Source organism: Rhinopithecus bieti, unplaced genomic scaffold, assembly GCF_001698545.2.
Source record: "Rhinopithecus bieti isolate Rb0 unplaced genomic scaffold, ASM169854v2 scaffold_14876, whole genome shotgun sequence".
Lineage (NCBI taxonomy): Eukaryota > Metazoa > Chordata > Mammalia > Primates > Cercopithecidae > Rhinopithecus > Rhinopithecus bieti.
The window spans coordinates 360,534-371,537 of record NW_016807955.1 but is presented as its reverse complement, the minus strand read 5'-3'; the positions used below and the strand labels follow the sequence as shown (position 1 = coordinate 371,537).

The 11,004-nt window shown below is 37.2% G+C and overlaps 1 protein-coding gene across 1 annotated transcript in view; it reads left to right on the top strand.

The window, feature by feature from the left end:
* Positions 1-11,004, top strand: part of MIS18BP1 (MIS18 binding protein 1) — a 49,723-nt gene that overhangs the window by 17,037 nt on the left and 21,682 nt on the right. Inside the window, 4 exon segments of the mRNA XM_017884193.1 lie at positions 2,842-2,915; positions 4,616-4,746; positions 7,738-7,825; positions 9,251-9,408. Of these exon segments, the coding sequence (XP_017739682.1) occupies positions 2,842-2,915; positions 4,616-4,746; positions 7,738-7,825; positions 9,251-9,408 (451 nt within the window).

Below are 11,004 nucleotides of genomic sequence, written 5' to 3'. Positions count from 1 at the left end.
GGTCAGGAGATCGAGACCATCCTGGCTAACATGGTGAAACCCCATCTCTACTAAAAATACAAAAAACTAGCCGGGCGAGGTGGCGGGCGCCTGTAGTCCCTGCTACTCTGGAGGCTGAGGCAGGAGAATGGCCTAAACCCGGGAGGCGGAGCTTGCAGTGAGCTGAGATCCGGCCACTGCACTCCAGCCTGGGCGACAGAGCAAGACTCCATCTCAAAAAAAAAAAAAAAAAAGAAGTGTTACGCTTTATATTTTGTATTCCAGGATCTTTCCTGATTTTCTACTACATTGCTGGCCATCCCTTATCAGTCCCCTTTGCTATTTCCTCTTCCTTTCCCCAGAATCAGTCCTAAAAATGTTGGAATTACTGCAAATCAGCCCTAGAAATGGTTCTCTACCTACACACACTCTCTAGGCTGTATTTCCAGTGTCATACTTTTAAATTCCATCTCTATGCTGATAGCTCTCCAATATGTTTCCAGCACAGAATATTCTTCTCAACTCTACACTGATGTGCAGTTGTCTATATGACTTTTCTATTGATACCAGATAGGCATCCCAAATTTGAAATGTGAGAAAACGTGAGATTCTCATTCTTGATTTCTTTACCGTACCTTCTCCATTATCCTGTATTAGTACCAACTGTAATACCACTGGCCCCAGTATTTAGGCAAAATTTTAGATTCATCTTGGACTCTTGTTTTTCTCTGATGCTCCACATCCAAACCATGAGGAAATCCCATTGACTCTACTCTCCTGAACGTGGCCTCTTCTCGCTGTTCAACCACTACCTCCTAGTCCAGGGATGACTGTCATAGCCTAGTGGTCTCACTGCTTCCAGTATTGCTTTTCTCCTTTTTCTCCTTTTTCCAGACAGAAGCTAAAATCTTGATATAGTCTCGTCTCTACCCAACAGTCCCTTAAAATATCAAATGTTGTCATTCTGTTCAGAATCCTCCAGTAACTTGTCATCTCAATAGAAAACACTAAGCCTTTACCATGGTTTATGGAGCTGTACTTAGTTAATCCTGGAGATCTCCAACCTCACCACTTATTCCTTCTCACTTACTCCTTTCATATTATGCCTTCCATGCTACCTACCTGGGTCTTTGCGCTAACTCTCTGTGCTTAGAAGAATCTTCTTGCTGATATCCATGTGACTCATTCCTCACTTTATTCAGTTCTCTCTTCGTAGACGTTCTCTGACTGTTGTCTTAAAAAGCACCTCATTTATCTAATACCTTATATTTATTTTTCATAGTAATTATCACCACCTGACATTTTCATATTTGTTTAGATGCCATTATCCTGCTTGCCTCCACCCCCCACCCCAACACACACACACAAGAATGTTGAACCTAAGAGAGGCAGCTGTTTAGTTTCTCACTGAATCTCCATTATCTAAAACATTGTGTAGAACTCAACAAATATTTGTTGAATGAATAATGAATGAACGTTTTGATATCTTATATAAGCAGTATAATAGTATGGTACAGGATTATTATCTCCATCTGACTGGTGCGTTGATATATCTCAGGTAGTTCCAAATGTGGGAGAAGGTAAACAGAGAGTAGTATTTACTACTTCTTCCCCAAGTCCTACCTATAATTTTTTACTTTTTTCAGAAAGAAACATTTAAAAGGGGCTTAAAAACAGAAGCCATGTCTGTGTCTTGGGTGAGGGTAAGACAAGATGGTGAATCCCCTCGCCATTACTACTGAGACCCACGGCTTATAAACCATCCTACTTATAATTTTTTGTTTTGATGTATTTGCTTCTTGAGGGTCTTGTTCTGTCATCTGTTGAGGCTCACTGCAGCCGAGGCTCAAGTGATCTTCCCACCTCTGCCTCTCCAGTAGCTGGGACTATAGATGTGTATCACCACACCCAGCTAATTTTTTAATTTTTTTGTGGAATCTTACTATGTTGTCCAAGCTGGTCTTGAATTGCGAGGCTCAAACGTTCCTTCCGACTTGGCCTGCCACAGTTCCGAGATTACAGGTTTAAGCAACTGTCCCCGGCCGTCATTTATAATTTTTTAAATGAATGTAATTGACATGTGCCATAACAAAAGACTGTCCCATTTTAATGTTTTTTCCTGATTCAGTATAAAACTACAGCTAGAGAATTTGTTTTTATTTGTAAATGTGTAACTTTATATATAATAAATTGCTACTCAAATTATTCCATAAATTTTGACTTTATTCTCATCAAAAGTAGTTCAGTTTTAAATTTTATGAATTGTATATACAAGAATTTCTTTGCATAGATTGTCATAAAATGTGTTCCATTAGAAAGATATTTTACTTCAGTAAGATAATAAGGAGTTCTCTGAGCTATTCAGATGTTTACTTTGGAATAAAATGCTGTTAAATCTAGATTACCAGCAGTCACCTTTTTAGTTTGTAGGAAATTGGAATTCCTACAAGTCTAAACTTTACAAAAAAAAAAACCTCTAATTTTTTAAGGATAAAACATAACTGACTCCTTTTCACTCCAAGTTATTGGGCTTTTTGCAGGACTTGGTGTTTTAATCTGTACCTTGGGATTTTACATGATTTTTTTTCCCTACCAGTTGAGATTGATAATAGAATATTTGAAGTATAATTGCTTCTTGATTGTAGAACAAATGCAGTACAACCTGAATTCATTCTTTTCTGTTTCATTGTATACAAGAATTTTACCTATTGCTATTTAGAATAGAATGTGAATCTTACATCGATGGCACTAAGGAATATTTGGATTACTTAGACAAGTTTTTTCTTTTACTGTAAGTTAATTTTGTAATGCCCGTGCTGCAAGTAATACAGGAAATATGTTCTTTGTTTTGTACCTGATTAGGTAGTTCAGCTACAGGAATGGATGATTAAAAGCATCAATAATAATACTGCTGTATGTGTAGAAGGAAAATTGATGTAAGTATACTATTTCATTATTCTTTTAATAAAACTTTAGTTATGTGTAAGCACTTAAGAGGTGATGCATGAGAAATAGCATCCTCCACAAAACAATGACCTAACAAGGTTATGAACTGAAGGCAAAAAAGTAAAATTACTGTGCAGGTCCTAGCCATGTTGAGTGCTACCAGCTTTTTTGTTTTTGCATGTTTACTCAAGTTATTTTTTAAATAGTGACAGTGTTTATTTGTATAGTGCTTTTTTTTTTTTTCTGAGGTGCTAATAAGTGGACTGGTATTATCTGCTTAATTATATATGATCAGTTAATATTTACTACATGCATTTCAGTCCAGATTCTTACATCTAAATTGGGACAACCAGATATAAATTACTGATCCAGAAAAGGAATCAAAATTACTTAAAACTTTGCCATACAGCTACATATTAAGTAATCATTGGCACTTTCTGGTTCTCCCTAAAGTGAGAGCATCACCAGGTAAGTGGGCTTTACCTAATTCTGCTCTCTATTAGCACCATTTCCTATTCTTCAAGGCCAGTTTCTTAGTGCTACAAATATTTGTAATGAAATATTATAACTGTTCTCCAGCCTGGGTGACAGAGCGAGACTCTGTCTCAAAAAAAAAAAAAAAAAAAAAAGTTATAACGGTTTAAGGTACTTATATAAGTTTATAAGTTGAATGTGTAAAATCTGTGTTGTCCATTCTTTATCTGTCTGCTTTGTGCACATTTCCTTACTATTAAAGATGCAGTGTAGATTGCCTTTGTTGGAATTCCATTGCTGCTGCCTACTATCTGTATTACCTGGGCAAGTTATTTATCCCGTCACTCTCAGTTTCTTCATCTGTGCAATGTGGATAATTGTATTACTTACCTTGTTGGTTGTGCTGAGGATTAAATGAAAGACTAGAGAACAGTGCTTTTAGAATGTTATTTAAATGTTTCTTAAATAAGTAATTAAAGCAAAAAAGAATTGAAGTAATACTGTATTAAGGTATAATGTATGAGTTTAATCCTAGTTGACCAAAGAAAAGTAACTTGATTTCCTTATTCGTCATGCTTATCATTAGTATGTTTATTATTATCAGTTACCTGATGAATGGGACAGTATTCATCATTTATCTGATACATCTTCATATTTTTTTCTATTTCATATTTATTCTTTAAAGAAATATGAAGAATAGATTTATGGGTCAGTGATTTGATACGGTAATTTCTTTTTTCCCCACTTAAACTTCTTTTGGTACCTTCCAAAATGAAAGGTAAAAACATTTGGCTGTATAGCGAGGGTGAAAAAACACTAGATTAGCTGGATCCAATCTACTTTTCTGCATAAAAGCTAACACAGTATAGACCCTGAAGGAGAGGGACAGGGAGATCATCCTTTGGAAGCTTAGCATCAGTTAAGCTGAAGCTGCAGGTATTTATTGCCAGCATCAGATACTGAGACAAGGCCTCTGCTCCCTTACTATTAATATTTTATAGAAGGGATATGGTTTGGCCACAGTATAGTTTTTTTGGTACAATATTGGGATTACAATAGCCAAGCAGTTGAGTTCTGCTTTAATGTTTGGCCGTCAAATATTTTGGAATTAGACTAACAACATTGTTAGTGTTGCTGTAGCTAGAGTGTAAAATTATTTTCTGTTAGAAATTTCTATATGAATATTTGACCCTACCAAAACTATTTTTTTTCCTAGAGACATCACTAACATATATTGGCACAGTAACGTGATTATAGAGCGGATTGAGCACAACAAACTTAGGACTATATCAGGCAACATTTATATATTAAAAGGCATGATAGACCAAATTTCCATGAAAGAAGCAGGTAAATGACTGTCATTATTGATAAGTTATTTTAAGAAGTAAAGCAGTTAATCATGTTTCTCACAGTAATACACATTTTTTAACTTTTAATTATGTATTTTATAATTACGAATAAATCAAAACTAAAATTAAAACTAATATTATGTAAAACTTGTATAAAATTGGTAATTTTCTCTGATTTTTATCACTCTTACTGACAATTTCTAGTAAGTTATGTGATTTTTTTCTTTTTTTTTTTTTGGGAGATGGAGTCTTGCTCTGTCTCCCAGGCTGGAGTGCAGTGGCACAATCTCGGCTCACTGCAACCTCCACCTCCGGGATTCAAGTGTGATTGTCCTGCCTCAGCCTCCTGAGTAGCTGGGACTACGACTATGGGTCCTGCCACCGTGCCCAACTAATTTTTGTATTTTTAGTAGAGACAGGGTTTCACCAGCCTGGTTCTGTGCATGACCACTTCCAACATGGCACAAAAAAATGATGCAATAGCAACTGCAAGTAGCTGTGGATAAATAAGCCTGCAACAACACCCGTGGTTTCCTGTGGCCAGTGTTTTCATGCACGGGATCCACATATGCCCCAGGGAATGGACACAGAAGTGTTAAGAGGTTTGGGAAAATTTTTTTTTTTTTTTTTTTTTTTGGAGTCTTGCTCCATTGCCCAGGCTGGAGTGTAGTGGTGTGATCTCAGCTCACTGCAACCTCTACCTCCTGAGTTCAAGCGATTACTTGTGCCTCAGCCTCCTGAGTAGCTGGGACCACAGGTGTGTGCCACAACGCCCAGCTGATTTTTGAGATAGTGTCACCATGTTGGCCAGGCTGGTCTTGAATTTGTGACCTCAGGTGATCCGCCCACCTCAGCCTCCCAAAGTGCTGGGATTACTGGCGTGAGCCTCTGCGCCCAGCCTAATTTGTGTGAGTTTTAAAATATCAAATGAAATACTCCTTATTTACAAGGAATTATGTTATAAGAATATAATTTAACTCCCTGATTCCTCTCTTTGTTGAACCTACCTGGTACAACCCCAGTCCTGGTGTAACCTGATTTTCTACCTGTGCCTTACACACAGCTGAATATAACTGGAGAAAAACACATCCAAGTAGTCTAAATTTATGTTTAATAGCAAGAAGTTACAGTCCCTTAGTGGTTTCTTGGTGCTGCTTGGTATCCTACCATATTTCCCTAATTCATTCACTCTCCCATCTTTCCTGATGACTCCTTCATATTTTGAGAAATCTCCAATACCACCTTCTTTTTACCCTCTCTCAGGTGGGCAAAGTAGGGGAGAGGGCAGAGCACCTGAGCAAGAGGAACAATCAGAAGGATATTTCTTTACCACATCTACTCACCTGCTTGGATCAGCACCCGCTTTTATTATGGATGAACTAGCACATTACTGTCTGTCAGCCTCTCCATTTGTACACTAGCTCTCATTTTCTCTTTTACTCAAGGACGTTATTCCAGTAACGCTCCCTTCTCCTTTTTTTTTTTTTTTTAATTTCTCTTTTAACCACATTTCTCCTTTTAGCCAGTATTGCTCTCATTTATAGCAAAACAACTCATATAGTTTGTTTATATTTACTTCTGTAAATCTAATTTCTCTTGAATTTTCTTCCATTTTTTTTTCTTGAACTCTCTTTAACCTCCGGTTCTTCACCAAAACAACCCGTATCGAAGTCACCAGTGGCTTCCACATTGCTACATTCAGTATACACTTAACAGAGTTAATCATACCTACCTTTTTGAAATACTTAGCTTCTCTAATACCATATTTCAATTTCTATGCTGCCTCGCTGACTGTTCCTTCTTAGTTTCTTTGTGTGTTTCTCCATTTTTCTAATAATGGGGTAGCTTGGGGGTCTTAATACACTCTGTGGTGTGCTGATTCCTTTTAGTCTTTAAATATAATTTATATGATGATGAATGCGAATTTTATTTCTCAAAGAAAGACCTCTCCCGTTAGTACCCAATTTATTTTCCCTGTTTATTTGACATCTCCACTAGGATGTCTGTAGGCATTTCAAACTTAGTATATCTAAAACCTGATCTTTTCCCTTAAATTTGCTAAACCGATAGTCTTCCCCATCTTTCCATGTGTCAGTAGCCAGAATTCTTGGAGGCATCCTTAAATTCTCCATTTCTGTCATACCCACATCAGTGTGTGGGTCAGTACATCCTATTAATATATCTCCAAAATATATCCCAAACTGAGACCTCTGCAGCATCACTATAGTCCAGACTTTCCTCATAATTTGTCTGGATCATTACAGTGGCCTCCTAACTGGTCTCATTCTTTCTTCCCTCGCTCTTCCGCAGGCTCTTCTCAAAATAGCAGTTTGCTTTAGCAGTCCTGTTAAATAAATTAGATCCTGTAGCCCCTCTGCTTGGAATCTTTCCATAGCTTCTCATCTTGTCCAAGGTAAATGGCCAGTTCTATAAAATGACTCTAAGGCCTTATATTATAATCTCTCATGCTTCTTACTGCCTCTGTTGCCCATGTGAGTGGCCTCCCAAGTTCTAACCCCTCCTCATGCCACTTCAGTTGTTTCAAACAGGCCAGGTATACTCTTGCCTTGTACTTTATGTTTTGTTTCCAGTATTCTAACCCCATATTACTACATAGCTCAATCAGTTTGTTCAAATGATGCTATTTCATTAAAGACTTCCCTGATTATCCTTTTTTAAATTGCTGTTCACCCCTCTACTCCCCCATGAACATATCAATACACCTATCCACCCGTCCCTGCATGACCGTCTAACAAACAAGATATTGTACTTATTGGTTAGCTTTTTTTTCCACATTAGAAGGCAAGTTGCATGAGGATAGGAGTTTTTGTCTGCTTTGTTTACTGCTGAATTCTGAATATCTATAATAGTACCTGGTGCATATTAAGCAATGAGTGCATATTTCTTGAATTATTTAATGAATCAATTATATCTCTTTAAAATTCTAGGCTTTTAAATACTTTTTTTGTTGTTGTTTATCCTTAAATAGGGTATCCAAATTATCTCATAAGGAAATTTATGTTTGGATTTCCAGAAAATTGGAAAGAACACATTGATAATTTTCTGGAACAGTTAAGGTAAAATGTTGTTTTATGTTTTTAGAAGTCAACTTTATTGAGATACCTTTACATTTTATTATGTGTGTGCATAATTTACATTTAATTATGTGTGTGCCACCATGTCCAGCTAATTTTTGTATTTTTAATAGAGATAGGGTTTCGCCATGACGGCCAGCCTGGTCTCGAACTCCTGGCTGCAAGCGATCCACCTGCCTCAGCCTCCCAAAGTGTTGGGATTACAGGCATGAGCCACTGTGCCTGGCCTGAGGTACAGTTTACATTTAATTAAATGCACCTATTTTAGATATTTGTTTGAAATGCCTTTTTTTTTTTTTTTTTTTTTATCTGAGATGGAGTCTCACTCTGTCGCCCAGGCTGGAGTGCAGTGGCAGGATCTCGGCTCACTGCGAGCTCCACCTCCCGGATTCATGCCATTCTCCTGCCTCAGCCTCCCGAGTAGCTGGGACTACAGGCGCCCGCCACCACGCCCGGCTAATTTTTTTTGTATTTTCAGTAGAGACGAGGTTTCACCGTGTTAGCCAGGACGGTCTCGATCTCCTGACCTCGTGATCCACCTGCCTCGGCCTCCCAAAGTGCTGGGATTACAGGCCTGAGCCACTGCACCCGGCCGAAATGCCAGCTTTGAAGTTTGCTTTGGTCTGTGAAGCGTTTCAGAAGTAATAACATTTTACTAGAACTTATGTCAAATTTAGTAAATCTCAAAGGAAAATAAAACTTTTGACATATGTCAAAGAGTAATTCTTAATCATTTACCCTTCAAAAGGCATGCAGTTATTAAATACTAATGTGCAGTTCTTCCTTCTTTTTTTCATTCATTTTCTCAGTAGTTATGGAGTGTCTGCTACTTTATAGACACTCTACTTGATGCTGGTGAAACAAGAATTTGGTTTATTCTTGCCCTGTGGAACTCATAAGGGATACAGACTTTAAACTTAATCACAGCATAAATATAATAATTGATAACAGGGGCTGGCATGTTTTTTCTGTAAAGGGCATATTCTGTAAAGATAATATTCTTGCGGGCATATTGCCTCTATTGCAGCTATTCAACTCTGCCATTGTAGCAGAAGAGCAACCATAGATAGTATATACATGAATTAGCATGGCAGTGTTTTAATAAACTTCATTTACAAAAACAGGCAACTGGCAGTTGTCCTGTAATATCAGTTTAAGTAGGAATTTTAAGAGCATATAGTGGGAAGCAGTTTGCAGATCATATTTGAGTCCTTTGACTTAAGATGTTACACCTCAGTTCTTTGTGAAGGAAGGGAGTGGAAGCCATGAAGGATTAATAATGTAAGATTAAAGATACCCTGCCTGGGTGGAAAGAGCTTTATGGGAAGGGTTTTTATTTGTTTATGAAGATTTTGTTTTGTTTTTTTGAGAATCAGTATTAAGGACAAATAATATAATTGTTTTTAGGGCTGGTGAAAAGAACAGGGAGAACACGAAACGAAAACAGAAAATTGGAAGATCTGTTCATGACATAAGAAAATCAATGAAAAATGATGCACGAGAAAACCAAACAGATACCCTTCAAAGAGCCACCACCACTCGTGATTTTGATTGTGATCACTTGGGTATGTTTTGTCTTTACTTCTCTGTTGGTACAGTGGTAAGTTCTTACATGGTCTAAATTATTTATGGTTTATAATGTGTATAGTATTGTGTTGTTTGACTTATACCGCCCCCACATTCCTGCTGCTTCACTACTAAGTGAGAAGTAACTATAATACAAATTAATCGTGGTCGGTATTCAGCTTGCTTCATCAAAGTTCACCTTTGGCTGGGCCCAATAACTTATGCCTGTAATCCCAGCATTTTGGGAGACTGAAGTGCAAGAATCGCTTGAGCTCAGGAGTTCGAGATCACCCTGGATAACATGACAAGACCCTGTCTCTACTAAAAGTCAAAAAAATTAGCCACACATGGTAGCACATGCCTGTGTTCCCATCTTCTTGAGAGGCTAAAGTGGGAGGATCGCTTGAGCTTAGATGATTGAAGCTGCAATGAACCGTGTTTGTGCTAGTAGACTCCAGTTTGGGCATCAGAGTGAGACACTGTCTCAAATAATAATAATAATAATAATTACCTCCAAAGAACACTGGTAAACATATTAATGAAAGATGACTGTTCTTTTAATTTCCTTGACCCAAAGTATTTAAGCTGCCAACCTACTGCAAACCTGTTGTAAAGACATATATTATTTTTGTACTAAATTTCATTGCTCCAAATAGGCAAAATCTGTTTCCTTTCATGGAGGAAATGGAATTCAAGAAAATGGTTTTCTTGAATGACTATTGCTATAAGGATAGATTGCAGAACTGTTTTTTTTTTTCTCTTTTTTAATAAGGAAACCAACTTGCCAGAGCAGAACTGTTTTGTATCAGCTGTTTGCCATCACTATAATCTGCTTCACCTGTGTAAAAATGATGCACATTAACTTACAGCTGTTTCTAAACAATATAGATGAGTAAAAGTTACTAAAATATGTTGTAAACATTTCTGCTGATTTTGCCTTAACCTTGTAACTAAGAGCTTTACAGAACTTCCAAAACTTGAAAAGAGTTCAGGAATCCTGCCAAAACATAGCACCATACTGGATATAAATGTACCTGTATCCTATTCTAACCACTCCTCAACCCCCATTTGAACTTCCACCCTTGAAACTTTTGCTTATCCTTTCTAATACAGAGAAAGGAATAAATTAAATATGCAGATGGCTGCTTCCCCAGAGCTAGCAAAAAGTCACTTACCATTGCCCTAGTTCCTTCTGAACCCTTCCTCTTTTTATCAAAAGTCATCCTATTTTCCCTAAATTAGGCATATTGCTTGAGCATCTTGAGTATGCTGGAACCTTGGGGTTTTAGCACCTGCTCTCTACTTTTTTACTCCTAAAACAAGAGAATCCTTAACAGTATATCTCACTTTTAATCATTTGTTAGTCTTTAGTCTTGGTTCTTGTCTCTTCCTGTGCCCCATTTCACTTAGAGCCAGCACTTATTAGGGATTTGATCTTAATTGCGAATATTATCAGTAAAGTATTTAAGAAAGCTAGTGGCAAGAGAAATGAATAAAAATTTAAAAGACTAAAGTTTGATAACTATTTTACATACCAGCTTATCAGCTGTGTCCATAGGAAAATCACTCAGCATTTTTTTTTTTTTTTTTTTTTT